This window comes from Dermacentor albipictus, chromosome 8 (assembly GCF_038994185.2).
Source record: "Dermacentor albipictus isolate Rhodes 1998 colony chromosome 8, USDA_Dalb.pri_finalv2, whole genome shotgun sequence".
Classification (NCBI taxonomy): Eukaryota; Metazoa; Arthropoda; class Arachnida; order Ixodida; family Ixodidae; genus Dermacentor; species Dermacentor albipictus.
Genome location: NC_091828.1, coordinates 18438512 through 18462284, shown reverse-complemented (window position 1 = coordinate 18462284; position 23773 = coordinate 18438512). Strand labels below are relative to the sequence as shown.

The window sequence follows — 23773 nt, the reverse complement described above, 5'->3', positions numbered from 1 at the left end:
AACTCCGGTCATGTTCAATGCATCATGCACATATTCAATTTCTCGGCACGCGTGAACTTCGGCCACTGCTAGCGCATACAACAGACGTGGTTTCCATTCTTGGGCAGCGCACACACAAACGAAACACGAGAAAGAAGACAGGACAAGCGCTCGTTGAACTTAAAGTTTTTATATGAATGAAAGGATTATGTACCGAGTAATTACTAAATTCACGTGGGTTACATATAGAAACCGTCATACACTCAGGAGTGATCAATGAACGAGCTCGCTTCGTTTGCCAGTTGTTTACTTCGCTCGGCGCACCGCAGTAATCCATGTCTGTCGTCTGCTTCTTTCGTACCATTTTCTTGTGAATCGGCAGAATTTCACTGGTGGCATCAACCATATCATGTTTACATTGCTGCGGTGACAGTTAACAACACAATACTAATTTCCGGTTATTCGAAAGGCGCCGTCGCAAACAAGAGACGTTTCGCGCGCAGCGCGAACTGAACGCGGGCGCGACCGCGAAGGGAAGCGGCGACGGAAACCTACACCCGTTGGAGATGAAATCGCTCCGCCAGGGGAGAAACGAGCGCTGGCGTCTAGGATGAAATAGAGTTACTGTATATGCTACCGCAGGTAGCATATATACAGTAACTCTAGGATGAAACTTGGCGTGCGGTCGTCTATACACGTGAAACCTCGCGAACAGCTTCGCAGCGCCGCGCCGCTGTTCGCTCCGTTCGCTCAATCGCTTGCATGTGAAACAGAGGCGCTGCGAGCCGAGAAGGACGGCGGCTTGATGCGCGGCGTCTTCTCGAGCGCGCAAGAGTGCGGGAAAGATGCGCGCCATCTTCTCGCACGCGCAAGGGGGGATAGATGAGTGCGCCTTCTCGTCTAGCTCGACCGTGGCTGCGCATGGAGCGGCGGCGCGTTTCGTATCTTGGAGGTAAGTGCGTGGGTATAAAGCTTAGGCGAGCCGAGATGGCGATGACTGCGCTGTGTTCTCGCATGCCTGGTTCGCGTTGAAGCGAGATGCATCACAGAGGGAAAATCGTTCGCCGCTGGTGCGCTCCTTCATCACGCCAGCTTTGTGACAGCGACTTTTCGATGTCAGGATATAGAGTGAGATTTGTTCATGCTTGCCCGTGCCCTCGTGACACCGTGTTTTTTAACTTAATTAGTAAGCTAATGTTTACTTTATATTATACGGCCAATAAAACTATAAACACTGCTTCGTGTACTTTGTCTAATACCTTGCTATCGCTATCACTTTCTGGCGAAACTGCGCCTTTTTTATCCCTGTAGCGGCTCCCCAAGAAACTCACGAGTTCGAAATGCGGTTTGTCGGCGAAAAGCTACACATTCAGTATGATCTCAGCCCACAGAAACGTACTACACGTGCTCTCTGTGCCTCGGCGCTCCGAAACATAATTCCCGACAAGTTGGCCTCAGCCATGACGTCAAGGAAATGAGCGAACGTAATTGGCTGGCGCATTTATACAAACTATCTTTGAAATGAACAGCGCTGTTTCTGACGCTGCCTTTCTTGGTTGCCGCCAACTATAGATATGGTCTCGTGGGTAGTACAGCACTACAGGGCGTCGTCCACGGTAGTTGCCCCAGCTGACTGGCCATGTGAGTGACAAGAGACTGAAAGGATAGTTGCCACAGGTGTACTTCTCTACTGACGCGCGGTCGCGAAATGTAACGACGTGCTAGATTTGCGCAGGACATAGCTAGGCGGTGAGTGTGTTACAGCTCGCTGCTGACGCAATTTTTCATGACATCTCCAGCACAGCATCTTGTCACTAATAGAGAACTATTCCTTTGCTTAAATGATATTGCGCGACATAAAAAACGACACGGACGTGAGAGAAGACGACACACCAAGCGCAAACTTTCAACTAAGTTTATTGTGCCACTGCGTCGAAACTGCGCCTTTTTTATCCCTGTAGCGGCTCTCCAAGAAACTCACGAGTTCGAAATGCGGTTTGTCGGCGAAAAGACGCAGTGGCACAATAAACTTAGTTGAAAGTTTGCGCTTGGTGTGTGGTCTTCTCTCACGTCCGTGTCGTTTTTTTTATGTCGAGCAATATCATTTAAGCAATGGATTACCAACTTGCCCGGAATGCTGCTCTCATTAAGAACTATTCCGTTTTTAGGCGCGCCGTTTTTAACACCATTTTTAACCAGCGTTAATATTGTTGCGGAGGGAATATATTTGAAATTTTGCCCTGTAGCCACAGCCCGTTGTCTTTAGGCCCTTTTAATTAAGGAGCCACTTCGAGGAACATAACGACAAACAAAATACAACGATCCGCTGTCGGACGAACTCAATGTCGCCAGTTCGTAAAATACTGCACGTAATAACGAAGATCAGAATCGCGGAGCTGCAAGAAACGGGGTAAACATCATAGCGCGGTGCGTTGAATATTTTTAAGCGTCATGGTTATGACCAGAGTCCCTAAAATGGAAGGACTGTGGTATGACCCACGCTTTTTAGTAAAATCCTATAAACAGTTAATTTCCTTTTTTGAATTTAAACATTCACACTCAAAAGAAAGGCGCATGTTTACATACAGAAGGAATAGCGTGTAAAAAAAAAAGAGAAAGAAGGAAAAGGAGACCTAGGAAGATGTCCCGGAACAGTTAAACACGTGAGCTGTGACGTACCAGCGAGGAGATGAGGTCGATGCAGGGCACGTTGTCGGCGTACTCGATCTCGAGGTCGGCCAGGACGCCTTCCTCGCGACAGGCTTCCATGCTGCTCTTGAACACGTGGGTGTTGTAGAAGTGCTGCATCGTCTCGGCGCACAGGTTGATGCACAGGTGCTCCAGCTGGCTCAGCTGCATGCGCCCAACAGCCAAGCACGACGACGCGTCTTTTTTTTTTCTTTAATATATACGCTGGTGGCAGATGCTCACCGTGCCAGCGTAATTTGCGTACATTTACGGGGACAATAAATACAAACGCTAAAACATTTTTTAAACGGTACCCATTTTCTTTGTTTTGTTTTCTTTTTCTTTAATTTAGCGCACTAACCACGACACTGACGACGTCGTTGTCACATCGCGAACTTTTGCAGTGGTTTCGCATGTTTCAGTCTCTTTCTCTTGCAAGAAAAGCTCCAAAACATGCTGAAGCAAGGTTTTGGGTACGGGCTAGTTGGTATTCCATGGTATCAATCGACACTTACAGCTCATACATAGAAGAGGGATAAAAAAGGACGAAGACAAGCGCTGCCTTCTCCGTCGTCCTTGTCTTCGACGTCCTTTCTTGTCCCTCGTCTATGTATGCGCTGTAAGTGACGATTGATTCCAAAATATGCCCAGATTGAGCTTTTTTTTTACGCTAGGGAACAATAACATGCATTTTCGGGAGTAAGGAATTAACTGCACCGGGGTAGACACAGACAAAATCTATGACGTCGTGAAGAGTGATGCGTTGCAACTAGTCTTTCGCTTCTGCGTCCTTCCTTACACACAGATGGTTACATGAATACCCGCCTATTTGAAATCACAAAATTGTTTTCCTCTGAATTAGCTTGAAGCGACTTGGCTTCCTGGTTGCGGTCGCGAGTAATCCTCACCAAGAACAGGAGGAAGCCGTTGGCACAGGAACGAAGCGTTATACAACAATTCAACTTCCAGAACAAGAACCACGCGACATTAGGAGTAACCTCGACGAATGCCGTTCCACAGACTGGGCAGAAGCGGCAATCTCCTCAAGCACTCCTCGGCCCCGGCGGGGCGCATGGTGTTCGGCGCACCCACGCGCCACGCTGGCCCCAAGCGCACCCTTGAGTTCCGCCAACTTACCAAGCCTCGGCGGCACATGCTCCAAGTCGCGCAAATCACCACGTGACCATTTTGCCGCGGTAACAGCTGTTGCGACGTGTAGTGGTGGCCGCTTGCCAATTGTTGCGGCGAGAAGGGATATCGGGAATCCCCACAAGCTTAGTTTTTCTTATTTACGTCCCTAGAAAGTCCAACCGGGGAAGCGGCAGCATATAGGTGGGCGACCGCTCCCTCCCTATTATTGCGATAGCAATCACATGGACACCCTAGGCACATTTGTGCCGTCGCCGTCACCGTGACGTTCCATATGAGTGAAATCGCGCAAGGGTGAGCCGGCGAACGCGACTCCATTGCGCGTGCGCGAGCTAGGAACGCGGCCCGGATGCGCGCCCTGTCCAGTGGCGCACGAGGCATGGAGGTCAGGCGAGGGAGAAGTGAGTGTGTGATTGTGAAGAGGAAGAGGCGCTATTTTCTGCCGCCCTTTAGGGAGCAGACTCAAGGAGCAGAGGCGTTCTTCTCCGGCGGCTGCTAGGGTGCCTCGTCTTCACAGCGATCTGCGATGTTTCCAGAGCGCGCGTAGTGCCGGTAGCTTCGAATGCGCTGTGCTTTCGACGTTTCGTTCGCGCTGAAGTGAGACATGCATGAAGGTCAATTCGCCTTGCTGCTGCCGCGATTCCTCACTACAGTATTTTCACGGCGAGTTTCCGCGCTCATCAAGCAAGATGTGTTCATGTTTACCTGTGCGCGCGTGACACCGTGCTGGTAATTTAGTCAAAACATGTTAACGGGCTAGTTGGTCTGAATAGAATTCGCGGGACTGCGAATTTTTTACAGCAGCGCTGCCAGGTCAGCAGGGGGTGTTATTAGGCTCTTAATATGGGATGTTCATATTGTTATGTGGCGTGTAGAACGCGTCTATTTTAGAGAGCAGTAGAGCAATTGGGTGCTGGTACTGTACGTCGTCCTTCTCTTCCTCGCTGCCCTCTTAATGTTGTTGTTGTTGTTGCTGCTGCTGCTGCTCCACTACCTTTGATGCACTGTAACATGGCTCCTCCCGCAGACGAAGCCCTCCGGCCGAGAAGTCAGTGGGGCTTTCGTTGAGTAAACGGCTTCAGGCGGGCGACATGCGTGATGTCGATCTTGGATGACCGTCTTCCACTGGGAGTGAGGCACGCTATTCTATAATTCACCTCGATGGCACGCTCAAGCACAATGAACTGTCCAACGTAGTCGGCGAGCAGTTTTTGACACAGACCGCTGCCACGGCTTGTGACCCGTTCGCCGTCGGCGTGAACTCGTCGACGGGGTATACAAGCCGGTTGGTCTTTCCATACTCAAGCGAACACAGCGAAGGAGTCAGAGTAGGCAGAAAGGGAGAAAAAAATATTTATCTACTGACAATGACACAAAGATTAAAAGAAGCGAAAAACACACAAGAACACCAACACACATGCACTTAATCTAGATCAATGATGAATACAAGAGCAATACAACGATCAGTTAACAGTAGACATAGAAATTAACACTAGACAAAACACACTTGACGGTGGTCAACTAAACAGAGTTCAAAAGAAAATAAATTATGGAACACGCATGGCCGGGTAGCAGCAGCAAGTCCATAAAGCATGGAGTCGACGGCAGAGCTTTCCCGAAGAAGGCAGGCAAGCCGATCTCGTTGCGGTGGATGCGATTGCTGGGCTGGGTTTCCCGGGAGTCTAGGTCTGACCTCTTCCCTCGAGCAGGCTGAGATAACTTGAGGGGAACTACCGTGAGCTTCGTTGCAAACGTTGGTTTATCGTCTCTTACGCCAACTAGTAACTCGCAGTTCAGACGTGGCTAGGCGGCCCAGGCGATACTGGACGGCGCTAGGTCTTTGACGCTTCTCAGCAGATTGTAGGCTCCGCTTCTAGAATCCACACTAGGTCACCCGGATCGTAAGTGACTTGCCGGTGTCGACTACAGTATCGGGATTTGTACTGCTTTTGTGAAGCTAGAGTACGCAATCGAGCGAGGCGCCGAGCCTCCTCCGCTCGGCAGAGGGTTTCCGCGATACTAGCGTCCTCTCGATTACCAAAAGGAAAAAAAAACAAGTGTTCAATGTGCACCTAGGCGGGCGAGCGTAAAGAAGGAAAAACGGACTGTATTCAGTGGTTTCATGTTGCGCGGTGTTGCATGCGTAAGTGACGAACGGCAATACTTCGTCCCAATTCTTGTGGTCCGAGCTTACGTACATGGAAATCATGTTCACAAGTGTTCTGTTCGAACATTCTGTCAGACCATTGGTCTGCGGGTGATAAGGCGTTGAGTGTCGCAGTGGGAGGCGCACAAACGTAGAACGTTTCCAACATCACCTGTGAATTGACGGCCACAGTCACTAATTATCACTCGAGGGGGACCGTGACGAAGTATACTGCAATGCAGCATAAACTTTGAAACCTCGCCTGCAGTCGCAGAGGGTAGTGCTGCCGTCTCGCGGAACCAAGTCAGGTAGTCGGCACATACTATGATCCAGCGGTTGCCTTTGGAAGAACGTGGGAACGGTCCTATGAGGTCGATGCTTACTTGCTCAAAGGGGGAATTGGGTGGCACCACAGGCTGCAAGAAACCGATTGGAGCTACAGAAGGTCACTTGTGACTTTGACACTCGGCGCAAGTGGCTACGTATGTCTCCGTTGTCTTGCGCATTTGAGGCCAATAAAATCTTTCTTTGGCACGATGGACTGTCCGCGCGGACCCTAAATGACCTGAAGTTGGATCATCATGCACGACGCGCAAAACAGAAGAGCGGATGGCTTCCAGCACCACCAGAAGAAACCGTGCACCTGTCGCGGAGAAATTCTTCTTATACAGTAGTCGATCCCGAACACAAAAACTACACGATGTCGACTCTTTCGCGGCGGAGAAAAGTGGCTCTAAACTCGGATCATCCCGTTGCTCTCTTGCGAAGGTTGTGGCATCTAGGAAATCACGGTGTACGGATGCGATGAGGTGGTCAAAACTGTCGGCGTGGCATTCTGTTGTACTAAGAGGCATCTGGGAAAGACAATCGGCATCAGCATGTCGTCGGCCGCTCTTGTAGGATGCAGTGAAGCTGTACTCTTGCAGACGCAGGGTCCATCGTGCAAGGCGTCCAGATGGATCGCGAAGATTCACGAGTCAACGCAAAGGATGATGATCGGTGACGATCGTAAAGTACCCATACAGGTACGATCGAAATCGCTGCACCGCAAAAATAACACCAATACATTCCTGCTCAGTCACCATGTAGTTACGCTCCGGTTAGCTTAATGACCGACTTGCGTAGACAATGACGTGTTCTTTGCCATCCAAGCGTTGAACCAGAACAGCACAAAGACCTACACTACTCGCACCTGTGTGGACTTCTGTTAGTGCGGAAGGATTGAAGTGTTGGAGGATCGGTCGCGACGTCAGCAGAAACTTCAGCTGTCGAAAGGAAGCAGAACAATCAGGCATCCACTCGAAAGCGGCGTTCTTGTGTAGGAGGCTTGTCAAGGGATAAGCGACGTCAGAAAATCAAGGAATGAACCGCTTAAAATAGGAGCAGAGACCTAGAAAGCTGCGAAATTATTTTACAGACTGAGGTGGTTCAAATGTTTCAACAGCCTCTGTCTTCGCAGGGTCAGGCCTGACGCCGTCTTTGTCCCCAAGATGTCCCAACACCAAGGCTTGGCGCTCACCAAAATGGTGAGCTCACAAAAACGGAGAGTTGCGCACTAGACAAGCCTTCGCCCCCCCCCCCCCCTCCCCAGCACAGGCATATCTCCCACTTTAAACCTCGCAGACTAGTATCCATGAATCGTTCAAAGGTGGCGGTTGCGTTGCGCAAGCCGAACGGCATGACATTCAATTCAAAAAGTCCATCGGGTGTTACGAACGCTCTTTTTTCTTTATCCTCAGCATGCATCGGGATTCGCCAGTACAGAAGAGAAGTAAGAAGCCGAATAGGCGTCATCTATACGCGGAAGTGGGTAGACATCTTTCTTGATAACCTTGTTTAGCCCCCGATAATCACCACATATTCGCCAACTGCTATCTTTCCTTTTCACGAGAATGACAGGTGCAGCCCAGGGACTTGCGAACTCCTAAGTTATCCCCTTGTGCAGCATTTCCTGAACTTGCTCGCCACTTGCGCTTAGTCGGGGATACTCTGTACGGCTTCTGTCATATAGGGTGCGCTGATCCGGTATTTATACGATGGAGTATTCGAGACGTCGGAATTTGGGACGTCTTGTCAGTCTGTGAAAAGTCAAACACTTGCGAATGCTTGGATAGAACATCCAATAACGTGTAGCGCTCACTCGTGCTGAGTGACTTGCTCACCACCCGAAGTAGTTTCGAGTCCGATGGGCGGGGATGGAGGCACTTGTGTGCAGCTTCAATCACAGCCAGGAACGCCTGTGTCTCTATTCTGAGGATAGCGAGCTTCATGCCAGAAGGGAGAAGTATGGGCTGGGCCGCGTAGTTCATTGCCCATAATCCAGAGTGTCCTTCAGCTACCGACACTAAACAATGCGGAACCAGAACGTTCTTCTTTGCACAGGCCGAATGACGAGGCTCCATTGCGGCATCAAATGTGGCGGGCTCGGTACCAAAGCAAATGACTAAAACGCGTACCGCGCATAGTGGGGGAATGAGGATATCCTCAGAAACACAAAAGGCACTGTCGTGACGTCGCGAGTTCTCTATAGGTCCTGCCGTACCGGTAGCTCCCCACTTCGACAGTCAACGGTGCACCACACTCCTGCAAAAAAATCTATGCCTAAAATAACATCGTGCATGGATCGAGGAACAACGCCGAATTCAGTGGTAAATACTTTCCCACACAAACACATATCCGCAGTACATACGCCGACCGGGCACAACGTGTCACCACAAACACTACGAAACGAAGAAATATTGTTCCAAGAAAACATCACTTTTTGTCCCAGTCGGCCTTTCAAATTCACACTCATCACGGGAATGGGTGCCCCAGTAACAACAATAGTCATTGTAGGTATATCGTCCACTAGCAGGTGAACTTTGTTCATGAGCATAAAAACTGGCGGAGGAACGTCGGTTGACAGCGACCGGTATCCAGCGACCTCACCCCCATCGGCCGCACTACCTAGTTTTCCGGTGGTGGGGATAGTAGGCGATGTCGCGGCGATGGAGACCGCGGAGCACGTGGAGCAGGCGGTGGCGTTAAGGGGAAGCTTTGGCTCGGGTGCTCCTATGTAAATACATGCTATGCTCCAATACATGTAGAAGGAGAACTCGTTTTTCTCGGCAACCACAACCACTGCACCAAATTTGACGAGGTGTGTTGCATTTAAAAGAAAAGCACAAAATCTAGTGAATGTTGGTTTCGAATTCTTGATCTAGTTGTCAATTGTTTATTAAAAATTGGCAAAAATCGAGAATTTTCGGAAAGCGAATCTATCAAGTTTACAACTCTGTAACTCAGCAAGGAAAAATGATAGCACAATTCTGTGAATTGCATCTCATAGTACATTTAAAGCAGACAAAATTGTTATGTTACACTAAAATCTGCAAAAAATCAGCAATATGGGAATAGAGCTTTTGCAGAACCTTTGTACACAACGTAAGAAATTCACGTAATATGTGAACTTACATATACAATTTCTTCCGCTTTGCGAGATCTAAAGTATGTCGTTTACAGAACTGCAATATCTGTTCCTGATGCCGAGCTATGCGTTTGTAAACTTTGTGGTTCTATTTTTTTCGTACTTTCGAATTTTGAACATTCTTGTAATGAAATTCAGGCCCCCAATCGAAAACATGCTTCCAACAGTCACTAGAATTTATCTTTCTCTCTCAGTTGCGAAAAATTTCATCACGATCGGTCTAGGGGTTATCTCAGAAAAGTATTTTTGCGTTTTACATGTATTTGAATAGGGCGCGTCGGAGTTGGGCCCGAGCTAAAGCTTCCTCTTAAGCTGCGATCGGAGGCTGGTGATGGGTTCCGCAAGCTACCTTGACAAAGTCAATGATTGGTTGGCGGGCGTGGAGGCCATGACGTGGAATAGGGTCGATAATTCGACTGGTACGTCGCTCGTGGAGGTTCATCTCGGAGAGGTCGGCGGCGGTCGGAAGACCTGGCGATAGGGCCAGGGACACCGCAACTATACCACACACGAGGAGGGCGACGTTCACGGTACTGCTCACAGCCTTCATTTACGCCAGCGAGCATGGGGTATCTGTCATGATCGTCGGCATTCTCTGTACCCTGAATAAGTGGTGCGGTACCGCTGCGCCGGTTAAGAAGTGCGGCGCTTCTGCTCGTTGTTGAAGCGAGGCCGGTTCGTAGGTTTAGACGGAAGCACAGCTCTATAATTGTCCACGTTCGCTGCATTAACAGAGAATTGCCACAAAGCAGGTGGTAGTCCAAGCTCGTTGCCTCGAGAGTCGCCGCTACCACAACGGCCGATTTCGTGGTACCGGGAGGAGCTCTTCACGGACTATCTGTCGTATCGCCGACGACAGATCGGATGGTGTGCTCGCGTCAACGCAGGCCAATGTCGGCACATTAGCCAAACGGCCAAATTTCGGTGCCACGCCACGCATCTTCAGTGCTTCAAACGTACGGCAATGTTGGATTACGTCGGCCACAAATGTCAGGTTTTCCTTGGCTATCAAGAACTGGTATACATCTTCAGCTATGCCCTTAAGAAGATGGCCCACCTTGTCTTCATCGGACATACTAGAATCCCCCAGTCTAAAGAGTTTGAGGACCTCTTCCTGGTGATGAGGACCTCTTCCTCATCGCTGGTGCCCGCGTGTCTTTCAGAAAGTACTACACCATTCGAGTCGCGCATACATGCAATCAGATTACACAAGGTTCAGTGACAAGAGACAGCGGATAGAACCATCGAAAAATATTCCCTAAGCTTCCGATACATGTAGACGCGTCCCGCGCTGAGCGATAACATTTGTTAGACGGTGAAAAGCGCTCACCCGAAAAAAAATAAACAAGTCCACGTGTCAGTATAGCAGGAGTGTGTAATTGGGGAGACTAAGCAAATTTCTAGAGGCGTTGTGGCTCCGAAACACCTCTCGAGCTGCGCTGGTGCGTTTCTGAAGATTCTATACCCTCATACGTTCAGGCAGAACAATGCGATTACGCCATGACAGCAACAATGTCGCCCGTGTGCCCTAAGTATAAAGCGTATTTCATTTAATGAACGTGCTACAGAAGGAGCGTCTCTCTACACTCTAGAGCGTTGAAAAGCAGTGGAAGCGTAAAATAATTCGTAAAATCCTAACGCGGCGGAGCTTACCTTGACGTCCTCGAAACCGAACATGTCGAGGATGCCGATGAATCCGTCCGTAGCGTGACGCACGGCTGAGTTGAGCACGCTCATCGACTTGGACGACTTGGCGCCGCTCGAGCCGATCGTCGACGCGTGCTGGCTACCGGTGTCTGTGAAGGCAAGGCGAGCGGCAATCGCTGCGCGTTAGTCTCGAGCCAGCGATGCTCTCCAAAGAAAAAAAAAGGCGTTTACTGAGGCTTAGAGACTTGAAGTCATCAACAGCGATCGAACGAGGGATGTCTTCTCGAACCAACGTTCCGTCAAGGGGACCTGTCTTCTACAAGTAGTTGTTGACGCGCTTGTTCTTACCAGCCGCAGTGGCTCAGTCGACATCTCGTCGGGATGCTGAGCACAGGGTGGTGAGTTCGATTACCGGCAGCGGCGGCCGCATTCCGATGAAGGCGGAATGCAAGAACGCTCGCTTACCGTGCTTTGGGTGCACGTTGAAGAACCCCCCGGTGGTCAAAATTAATCCAATGCCCTCCACTATGGCGTCCCTCATAACCCACTGTGCAGTTTCGATACGTCAAATCCTTCATTTTTTGTTTTATTTGTTGTTGCGTGAAGTAGTTGTTGCCCTGACCAAGACAAATCCTCTTGTCGAAACGCTGGCTCGAACTTCCACTATTCGACCACTGCCGATCGCGTGCCTTCGAGCCTCCCTCAAAGAGATTACAGCGAAGCGCGAGACAGCGTTAACGTACCCGTGTGGTTGTGGACCGACTCGTTAGAGTCCGAGCTGAGCGTTCCCGAGGTGGATCCCATGCGCTTGAGGCTGTTGGCCCGCCGCACGATGGTTGCCACGGTGCGGCAGTACAGGGCCTTGGCCAGTGCGTCGCGAACCTGGCTCGCCTGAGAACCGAGCGTGTAGAAGGAAACGTCATTAGGCTGCGTCGGGAACTGCTAGACCTGATGCCTGCGCTGAGCCAGCAATGTGGCTACACGATGAGCGTTAGCGGTGCGCGCTTAACGAAGAAATTCAAAATCGGCATTTCAAGCCTATAGCTCACCTCGTGCATCAAAGGCACTACTTCGTGTTGCGTAGTCGGTAAGTTGTGCGATAAGGTTAGAGAAGACAAGAACTTGTAATTTCATATTTTTGCTGAACGTGAATTTTTTATGCTCTCAAGTTATGCTAGCATCATCATTATGCTACTTCACGTCCCCTCCTGACCTCCCGGCGATGTCAACTAATTCCTGATTACTGACTACATGCTAATATTACGGTCTGATCTCATCATATAATCATCTGCTTCACTAGACTGTGTTTTCCTTCCCTTGGTACCCATTCTTCAACTTCAGTAGTGCACAGGTTACATTCGTTATCTGAATGACCTGCCACAAACATTTTTTTTCGCTCAATCTCAACTAGAATATCAGCTTCGGGTTTCCTACCACTGTTCGTAGTGCGACCGGACGGTGCAAAAATTGGCGCGTTCCAAAGCTCGGAACCCACATTTGTACAAAACCAGCTGCTAACAAGTCCGCCCCGCCGGCTAATCCTCGGCAAACTTCCGCTAGGGAGGCCGCGGGGGACTGACCGTGCCGGAGTCCGAGGCGGTCTTGACGAGCTGGCCGCGCACAGACCGCGTCCGCGACGTCAGTCCCTGGAAGAGCGCCCCGCTGGCGACGCCGAGCAGAGAGGCGACCGCCTTGACCTCGCCGCCCTTGGGCTCCAGCTGGTGGTGGTGGTCCGAGTCCGAGAACTGCACGTTGCCCAGCAGCAGCACGGCCGCCAGCACGCGGACCACATCCAGGAACGGGATGCCCAGAACCGACAGGCACGTCTGCGCGTTGTGAAGCGCTTACTCGTCTGCTGCTGTTGCGACGTGTCCTCGAGCACAGCACCAATTCGGAAAGGATCGAAGGGTTTACAGGAAGACAACGGAGGCCTCCGGTAGAAGGCCAGCACTTCGAAAAGCGAACCTGTCTTCGTCATGGCACCCTGGCGAAGACACGTCCCTTGGTCGAAACTTTTGCTCCAGTCTGGGCATACTCTGTTCAACCATTTTTGACATGTTCCAGCATGTGTCGATTGGACAAGGGTTGAAAGCTGACCTTGGTGGTACATTGCGACTTTTGGAACAGCGCTATAATGACGGAACAAGACAGACAACGGGTACGCTGTCCTGTCGCGTAGCGCTGTTGCAAAAGTCTCAATGTGTAGATTCGCCGTCATTCATCGCAAGTGATGATGGGCATCTCAACAAGTGCAATGCAGAATGGTTACTTAGGAAATTATGAAAACACTGCGTTTAGAGACTCGCAGTGGAGGACTAGGCAAGCTAATTGGATACCCAGAATTAGAACACAATCCAGAAGGCGAACGATAACGCAAGCGAGCGCGCGTTCCTCCTGGCGTCTCTCACCTTCCAGGCTTCAAAGCGCGTGGCGTCCTGCGCCTCGTTCTGGCTGACGTCACCGCGGCTCAGGTAGCGGAGGTTCTGCACCGAGTACCCGTCCAGATGCAACTTGCCTGCAATGAGGCACGTGAAAGACGGGTAGGCGACAGTGAATGAGGGAATCTTGTACGAAACTCTCCGCAGTGTATTCCTAAGCAGTATACAGGCTTGCACCAGAAGACGAAAATGACCATGACAAGCACGGTAGGAAAGCAAAAGCACAAGGCGAGGCAACAATGAAAAATTTACCCAAGGAGCTGCACAATGTATTCTGCAGGAATACGAACGATTCTGGCACTTCTTTTCCACAAGAAAGGTCAACGTTTGCAGTCTTAAACCAGTGACCACTCGACACCGTCGATCCGTCCCAAAGACCAGGGTTTGTGATTAATAAAACAGGTTCATCATCGGCTGCAAATCGTGGTGAATCCAAGTGCAAAGAGCGATGGGAGCTATACGATATTATTAAGGGTTAGCATCAAATGAGTTCCCCTGCGGAAGAATGGCGGTCGGGTTGTACATAACTTCATTTTCATTATTCAGATGACCGTGTAGTTTGCTAACAAACAATACGGTTGTCTAGCCACAACAAATCGATGTCATGGTGTTATAAACTGGGGGGCGCTGCGGGTACTGCACTTTCAAAGCGGTATATAGCAACCAATGCGCTTACGCTTGTGTTGTTTCCTAATTTCTAGGAGCTTCATTCCCAGCAGTGGCGGTGCATCCACTCTTTCAACACACTAACCTATCAAATCGAGTGTACTTTTTTTTCTGTGGTGACCTTAAATGAGAAACTCAAGTGCGACCCACGAAGAACGGAAAGTTTGCTTCTGCTAGCTGTTAGTCATGATAATTACCATACAGCAAGACAGAGGCCCCCCACCAGCTATCTCCAATTTACACGTGCCGTCTCTAAATTACTACAGAGTCTTTCCACAAATGTGCCGGACCCGAGACCCTATTGCGAGGTAACGACTAGTCAGGACAAATGGATTTACCTTCCTTGGTGGCTTTTTCCGCCTCGACGTGGTGATGATTAATACCTCCAGCACGTTGTAAACGGGCACGTCGACAGACCAAATAACCATGCTGACGATCCCGCCCCCCCCTCCATCAAAAAAAAAAGAAAAGAAAGAAAGCGCGCAGGGTCGAGCAACGAACGCCGCGCAGAGCGCCGACACGTACCCCTCTCCTCCTGGTTGAGGCCGGCGAGCATCTGGTAGAAGATGTGGTAGTTCTTCTCGTTGGGAAGCGGCCGCACCACCCGCGTCTGCGGTTACAGAGATCACGCGAGGAACTGTTACTGTTATTCTTATTTAGTTTGAAAACGTGTATATACACTTGAAATACTGCAAGGAAACGAAGAAGCAGGCTGGCAACTGCCACCGGAAAGGGCATAGAGCCTTCTTCCTCTTCAGAAAAGAGGGATGCAGAAACATGGAAAGGAAACATAGGAAGAAGAGAATAAGGAAAGAGGAAGCCAAGAACAATAAGGCGAATCTAAAATAACAAGGCGCAACAATGACAAAAAATAGAGCACGACCAGTCACTGCTGTTCCCGCTGCTACAAAAGAATGTGAAAAAAATACAAGAAATAATGTCCGGAGTCTCATCACTTCGAAAACACAGACAGATGAGCTACAAAATAGAAGCGAGGTAGAGAAGAGAGAGAGAGAATATACACAGGATGTATAATGCTCTCAGACACGCGATGCTTGCGGACACGAGCTAAGCGACGCATTATATATACCCACCTGATCTAGGAAGTAGCAATGAATCTTGGTCCTGTACAGGGCACCGTCGGTCACTTGCACCTCGATGAAGTGACCCTGCACAAGGTGCAAACATCAAACCGTCATCAAGCACGTAAACTCAGGGACTGCACATTGACAACGCTCCAGTTTTTATTTTCTTTGCGAGCACTGATAACGCCTGCGCAATAAACACAAAGTAAGCCCGCTTATATACGCAGTTGACCCTTCGACAGCAGGTTCTACAGGTAGCCTGTTTGAAAGCAAGTATTCTCCAAAGCACGCAATTCGATTGGAACGTGCGTCACTACCAATACAGGTCCTTGGCCTTTAACAGCTTCGCCTTTAAGAGTGGAACGCGAGAGCATTCAAAGATCCCTGACTGATTCCCAAGCTTACCGGCAACTGCACCGTATGTAACCGTAATGTTTATGCCGGGAAACGCTCGCGGCGAACGCTAAGCACGAAGGCAGGCTTTCTGGAAGAAACGCAGCCTCTTGTATGGGCCGCGATGCGACGGAGGCGTGCGCCATCTGGAAGTGTTTCAAGGAAGCGGGCGCGCCGCTGCGTGGACTCCGAGATATTTACGCGCCGGCGAGCGCAAATGGCGGACGCCGTCTCCGGTCTATGTATCGTAGAAACGCTGGAAAAGGGGTTTGAGTTTTCGCTCAACAGAATTATGTTTTCTCCTATATTCAAATTAGTATCTAAGAGCTATAATGCCTGTAGGTTGTGTGTAAGTCATAGTTTACTATTTTTCGCCGTATTTTAGCTTGAGAAATTCAATTAGTTCAGTTAATTCCTTGCATCGCATTTAAAGCCTGGGTATGGGTCGTTCGAAAATGTTTTCGCCGAAAAGACGTCCGACGTCACGGGACACCAACACCGTATTTTGTGCGTTCCATGGGTCTATGTGGTTATATGACAGTGAGGACTCGGACACTACTTTGAAAACGTGCCGTGTGTACAATGCTTCGTTTTTTTTTTGCATATGTTATCGTCCTGGTGGAATTGTGCCGTGATTGTGACGCGGTGTTTATACCGTCTCTTGTTGAAATAAACAAACGCGACGCGGGCTCCTTAACGCTATCGCGTTACAATTCGGTCATGCATCCATGCTGACGCTGGTAGTTACGTCAGAAGTGGTTCGCTGCTTCGCGTCTGCTGTGCAACGCCGTTGATAGCATGTTCGCAGGGCAGGTTTATGGAACCTGATTACGCTGTTAGAGATTTGTTACAGGTCGCTATACTGCAGTGAACGGGCGAGTAAACCAGAAACACTACGACATTTCTGCACATTAATCCGCCGGTACGCACAAATAAGGTATCAATGCAACGCGAGTCGCGAGCTGGAACACGTACCTAAGCAAAGGGGAAGAGACGCGATCGAATTGTTTTGCGATGAAGGGACTAACGGAAGCTCGGAAGCCGGCGTGGTACGTTCAAGAATTAATTGCTTAAGCAGTGTTAGATACGGGACCGTTTCCTGAGCCTACTTCGAGTTCACCAGACCACATCGAATCGCACCACAGCTAATTAAGGAGCGCAGAAGCACGGATACCACATTCCTGAGGCGCGGCACGTGCAAACAAGTTGGCGGTGGAGGTGGAGCTATTCACTGCTTGACTCTTCCCGAAAGTGAAGCGAGAGCCTGGCGCTGTTGCAGGTAACGTGACTCCCGAAGCAAGACGGCTGTAATGCACCGCGAAGGCCTGGCAGCGTCGCCCCCACCCGCCTATTGTGACGGCGCATTGCAAGTCAGCAAGGCAAGACCGCAGGGAGAAGTAAGCCCTCGGAAAATTGGGAAACCAGCGGCGACTCTCTTCGCCGGGTATGACACCATCGCACGGGCGCCTACCACTGGCCGAAAATGACGACACTTGAGCGGGCACGCCGATTGGCCGAAATTGGCGTCACCTGAGCGGGCTCTCCCATTGGCCGAACGTGACGTGTCTTCGAGACACCGAAGAGCTTAAAAGACGCAGACCGGGAGCAGCAATAGAGCATTCCTAGAGCATTCCTTGATTCTTCTCATTCGAGCTTCTTGCCGCGGGCCGCAGTGTCCGAGTTGCTGCCGGCCCGTAATGACTTTAAGACTGTTAATTGACTCTCACTGTAAATAATGTAAATAAACCTCCCAAGTTTTCATGCCGACGTCCTCCTCAACTCTTACAGCCGGCGCAGAAATACACTAAGCCAGGATACAGTCCACAATGTACACCTGCGCGTCTCGGGACAGGACGCTTACTGGTTGCATGTGATGAGTTATGGTGGTTACTCAATTTTGGTGACCAACGCCGGGCACAAGACCACCAATTTTAGCCGGCACATCTTTGTTACGTACTGTCCATTTTTATTTTCTCGTTCTTTTCTGTCTTTTACTTTAGCGGCCAATTTTTCGGTTTATAAGTGCTGTTTGCCTAAAGGAAAAGGAGCAGCGGGCGTCACCCTAGGGTGATGCCCGCTGCTCCGTTGGCATCAAGCTTGATGCTATAGGCTAGCTCTCCAGCATACACATTAAAAAAAAGAAAACACTCTTCCTACAAATTATTAGACAAAATTTGGGGATGGAAAAGACGCGAAAAGATGAAAAAGGATCGATGGGACAGGAAAGTGCGTCGTCATCATCATCATCATCATCATCATCATCCTGGTTACGCCCACTGCAGGGCAAAGGCCTCTCCCATACTTCTCCAACAACCCCGGTCATGTACTAGTGCGTCACTCACAACTAAATTTATTCAGACAAACAGGCCCAACTTTTTATGGATGGTACCAGCGTGCGCAGACAGACTATTGATAGCAGTGGAACATGAATCGGCAAATGCACACTTATCGTAGCACACACGCGAATACTTGTTCACTGCATGCTCAGAACCGCATCGCTGATGCAAATATCTCCTCTGTTGGCGATGTAATATATATGCCTACGCTACCTCACGCGCCAAGGCCTCTTCGTTTTTGCCGAGGATGCTTATATTAGAAATATTAGAAATATTATTGTAGCGTTCCTATTTAAAGGACACAGTAGACGTAAAGCATTGCTGTGGAACTGGCGTCCATCTTGTCTACATTTTTATTCCCACTTCCTTCTTCTCTTCTCCTGTCTCCCGGTTCTCGCGCTTCTTCATCTTCTATTCGAAGGCTCATACCGCTTCACCCTTCCAGGTTTCTTTTGCTAACCCCTCCTGGGGTAATACTTGAAAACGTTTCCAATCGAAGCACATTCAACTGTGCCCCGTTCACCAATGTACCACACAGTCTTCAATATTCCTTTCTGAGTGGCTGTCTTTGTCACAGAGTAAGGACCATAAAATTTGGCACTGGATTCTCTTACTCCTTTCCTAACTAGAATGAGGTCGGTGGCTTGAATGTCTGGGATATCTACGCAATGTCTCTTGTCAAAATTTTGTTTCATTCGTTTACGGTACCTCTCCTCCTGCGATTTTTGTTTTCTCTCCTCGACGATCTTGAGATTTTCTAACAGCCCCAATTCACGGTCCGCCTGAAGAATAGGGGTCTCTCCTGAAGACGCGAACTGCGGGCTACATCCCAAGCCACTGGTGTAGGAGCGATTGTGATGTCGTACAGCTGCTTCTAAAGAGCATTTCCAACCACCAGGGAAACTATCGTACATCCTGATGTATCGTTTTACATCTCGTATAGCACGCTCTGCAAGCCCATTCGCTGCGGGATGGTATGGCGCACAGAATTTGATTGATATATTATGGTCTCGAGCCCATCTTGCAAGCTTTTCACTCTTGAACGCTGGACCGTTGTCACATACAATCGTCCTGGTTGTCCTAAACATTTCCCGTTCGAGAAGGGCGATGACACTATTCGCATCTTCTTTTCCTGCCTGTGCCGCGACCATCCTGGTGCATTCATCTATGGCCAGAAGAAAAGCTTGCGTTTTTCGGACTCCTTCTCGTTTCTTATTCAGCTCGGCAAAATCAAGGTGTATAACTTCAAAAGGCACGTTCGAGTGGCAAGGTATTATCATGGCGTCCGTAGGCTGCTTATATTTCACTTTGTTGACCTGACAAAGGTGGCATGAACGAACGTATTGCTTGACGTCTTCTTTCATGTGAGGCCACGTAAATCTCTTGACTAGCTTGTTGTAGGTGCGCCAAAATCCGTCGTGTCCTCCAGATTCTGGGCTATCGTGGTACAAATAGAGAACCTTTGAAATCAGCGTTGGCGGGACTTGATAGCGACCTTCCATAAACATCAATTGTTCAGTGCCTTCCCACAATTTTACTTCATTGATTTCTTCAGATTGTTCGGCCTGTATCATCAGTCTAGACAATGCATCTGCATCAGTCAAAAGGGGTCCAGGTCTGTGGGAGATGGTGAAATCAAATTGCTGCAAATAGTTCACCCATCTGGCGATACGTCCCTTAGGTTGAGTCATATTCAAGAGATGAGTGAGGGCCTGGTGATCGGTGAACAAAGTAAACTTCGCACCTTCTAGGTACGTACGGAAGTACTGAATTGCTTTAAGGACTGCAAGCGCTTCCTTTTCAGTAGTGGTGTAGTTGACTTCAGGTGACTTGAGGGTGTAGCTGTAGTAGCCTACTACGTGTCGCTTTTCTCGGCCGGATGCTTCTGGACATTTCTGGTACAAGACTGCACCTGTTCCATAATGTGAGGCGTCGGTATTCAGTTCAAAGGGTAAGGTGAAATCTGGTATGCGTAGAATAGGGTCAGCAGAGATTCTGTGCACCAGATCACGGTAGACTCTCTCACATTCCTCATCCCACTCAAATGGAACTGCTTTCTGCGTTAGGCGCGTGAGGCATCTTGTTTTTATGGCAAAGTCTTTTATGAAAGGTCTGAAATGTCCTGCTAATCCCAAAAACACACGCAATGAGTGGACGTCATATGGTTTTACCAGTTGGGATATCCTCTCAACGGACTCTTGTTTCGTGCTTTTGGTAGTCCCATCAAAGACTCTTCCAAGAAACACAACTTTTCTTTGAAAGAACGCACTTTTCTTAAAATTAACCTTGAGGTGTGCCAAGCTCAAGGCATTTAATACCTGGGACAGGTGTTCCTGATGCTCTGCCTCTGTTTTGGAGAAGACGATAATATCGTCGATGTACACGTTACAAAAGACACCTAGGAAAGGCTTCAGGACTTCGTTCATTATCTTCTGGAACCATGCTGGTGAGTTTTTCCAGCCGAAAGGAAGCCGGTTATACTCGTACAGGTCGAAGGGCGTGATAAAAGCAGTGTACATTTTTGTTTCTTCGGTTAGCGGGATCTGCCAGAAACCTTTGCACAAGTCAATACGTGAAAAACATCGGCAACCACCTGTCTCATCTATAATCGTGTCTATCTTCGGCATGGGAAATGGTATAAGCTCTGTCTGGCGGTTGAGAACCCTGTAATCTGTGCACAGTCTGAAAGTTCCATCTTCTTTCGGCGCAATAGTTATGGGAGAGGCGAAGGGTGACACCGAAGGCCGGATTATATTCGCGTCTAGCATCTCCTGCAATTCCTTCTTCAACCAAATCTTGCGCTCTCTTGACATGTTATAAGGCGATTTTCGGATGACAGTCTTGTCGGTTAGTTCGAAAGGCACCTTGTGTGACGTCATCGCTGGTGGGTAGCTTCCTATGCATACCAGTTCAGGATAGGTCGTTGCAATATCCCTCGCGCACTTGACAACTCGCAGGTTATCTTTTCTATCAGGCTGTGTCTCTTGCCTTGATAGTCCTTCCACTAAAACAGCATCGTCCCAGTAAACGTTGATTTTTAGTTTCTTTATATCTGGTCTGGATAGCAGAAAGTCATACGTCACCCCCTCAATCACCAGTACTTCACTCTCTATTTGATGACCTTGGAACTCGATGTTTACTGAGGCCCATTGATTATGCATTGTCACTTTTCCGTCGTAGCCTTGCACCCGTAGTACTCTTCCACTATGCAGGTGACTTGCATCTACCAGCTTGGTATTAATTATAGACACAGAGGCACCGCTGTGTCTATGTGTCTATGCTTATATTAGAAATATTAGAAATATTATTATGTTAGAAATACTCGGCTGTGACGCGCAGGAACCGCGATGCATGGGGTAAATGTGGAGCGAGATGGCGAGGTAGCCGAGTTGGTTAGCGTTTATTTTGAACGTGTGACACAACTCAAACTAACCGTGTCCAAAGCAAAATCGACCACGCGGGGCTGTCTCTCAAATGCTTTTGGAAAGAAAATATGACGCACATATAAAGAAAACAATGGTGGAAAACAAGAAAAAGCAGAAACCGCACATGCGTGCAGTACACAGGGCAAGCACGAATGACGCAGTAAAATGCAAGAACAGTCAAGATGGATGCAAGTGTAGTGAAATTCTTTTCGTGAAAAATCAGCGACGGTCCACTTATGCATGAGTCATTCCGATTCTTATGTTGTTAGCTTTGGCTTTCTATCGTGTTAAGTGGCTTGCATGCTTGCAGATTATAGGTGTTTTTTGCTTTTCTTTTTTCTAAGGGGCAACTCAGCCACATTATTTGAAATATACAGCAAGATGCAGCGCCCCCAACCCCTTTAGAGGTAGTCCATTCATGCTAAGTCGAACATCAACGCATTGCAAATGTCAAATGTCATTACATGTCAAATGTCGAGCAATAGAAAGGTAGTCCTACTTTGACACACACAAACATATATATATATATATATATATATATATATATATATATATATATATATATATATATATATATATATATATATATATATATATATATATATATATATATATATATAGTGTGTGTGTGTGTGTGCGTGTGTGTGTGTGTGTGTGTTGTATAATGAAGAACGCGTGGACGTAGGCAGCAGGATGGCCAACAGCATCGCGTGCCGCAGACGCTCGAGCTTAGAGACTGTGCTGGGTGAAGCGCTCTTCCCGTCATCGGTCCGTCGTATAATAAGCCTCCTTTATAATTGGTGGAGGTGCTGGGTACCTTTCACCTGTACCATCCTGGAACTCCGCACTCGGACGGTATACCTTCCGCCATGCCAGACGCCGACCAGCAGACGCTCCCGTCGCCGCCTGTTCTCTGAGCTGGCGCTATTCGCCAGCGGCATCCTACCATCTTCAGCGGGACGGACGACAACGACGTTGAAGATTGGCTTGCGTCCTACAGCGGGTGAGCGCTTATAACAAATGGGATGGCTCGACCAAGCTAACAAACGTCGTTTTCTATCTCGCGGGCGTGACCAACCTCTGGCTCAAGAACCATGAGGCGGATTTCCGTACGTGGTCTACGTTCAAGGCGAATTTTTTTAATTGTCTCGCCGTCCGCAAACTCCGAGCCGAGCAGCGTTTGCGCACTCGCGCACAGGACACGGGTGAGAAGCATTCACCAGTTACATAGAGGATGCCGATCTATGTAAACGCGCGCCAATACCACCATGTCGGAAGCGGACCGGATTAAGCACATCGTGAAAGGAATTGATGATGATGCTTCGCAAACGCTACTGGCCAAGAACCCGAACAGTGTTGCCGACGTTGTCACCCTCTGTCAGAGCTACGACGAGCTACGCAAACAGCGAGCTTTGACGAGGCTTCCTCTATACAACCGATGCGTCGACGTCCAGCCTGGCCATTGGTTTCGACCAGGCGTCGTTGATCACGCAGATCAAGGCCTTTGTCCGCGAAGAAGTCGCACGACAGCTGTCCCTGGTACCCTTCACCCAGATGCCTGCCAGTTCTTTGCCATCTGCTCTGCGCAACGTCATTCAAGGAGAAGTCGCTGACGCACTACCAGTTGCTCCTCAGCCGCCTCTTGCGGCTGCTCCGCTAACTTATGCTGCGGTAGCTGCCAGGCCACACGTTCTTCTTCGTTATATATATATATATATATATATATATATATATATATATATATATATATATATATATGCACTTTCCGCGCACTGCAGCGACGACCACTGAAATAGCTATGTAGTGCAACAGCAATATAGGAAACGGCCCACCCAGGTGACAGGCCTGGTCACCAACAGGCGCTGTGGCAGGAATCGAGCCCTACTGTCGCGATCTGTGTGTGCGGTGGAGAAATGGGAGGTGCGCAGACCTTTCACGAGTCTCGGGAAGGGCCCTCGTGATGGCACTGTTTAGCCATCCGCCGAGATTGCGCGGACGCCCGTCGGGCTCTTTGATGGGCGGCCTCTGCGGTCAAGTTGGCGCAACTCCGAGAGGCGCCCTCATCTCGCCAAACGAGATGGGGGCCACGTTTTGGCGCGTCAATCACGGCCGTCACGGTCTCCGCGGGAGGCAGCCGGCGTGATAAGAGATCGGCCAAGCTGCGAGAGAAAGCAGCAAAGCTCGCAAGTCCAGACGTGCTGCCGCGCAAGCAAGCGGACGTGCAACGAGGCTCTCGTGCCTGCGACGCCGACAGCTTCCGGATCATCCGCCCGAGCGCGCGGCGGAGACCGTCACGTGTCGCTCGACGTGTGGACAATGGTGGAGGGCAGCGCTGCAGCGCCACGGCTGGAGGAA

The 23773-nt window shown here is 49.3% G+C and overlaps 1 protein-coding gene across 9 annotated transcripts in view; it reads right to left on the bottom strand.

The window, feature by feature from the left end:
* Positions 1–23773, bottom strand: part of dachs (unconventional myosin-IXb-like dachs) — a 505117-nt gene that overhangs the window by 34652 nt on the left and 446692 nt on the right. For all 9 annotated transcript variants that reach the window (XM_070523093.1, XM_070523095.1, XM_070523094.1 and 6 more), the window contains 7 exons: positions 15274–15348; positions 14705–14789; positions 13484–13590; positions 12656–12901; positions 11819–11966; positions 11082–11224; positions 2659–2832 (listed from right to left, as the gene is read on the bottom strand). In XM_070523093.1, the coding sequence (XP_070379194.1) occupies positions 2659–2832; positions 11082–11224; positions 11819–11966; positions 12656–12901; positions 13484–13590; positions 14705–14789; positions 15274–15348 (978 nt within the window). The remainder of the gene's footprint in view (positions 1–2658; positions 2833–11081; positions 11225–11818; positions 11967–12655; positions 12902–13483; positions 13591–14704; positions 14790–15273; positions 15349–23773) is intronic.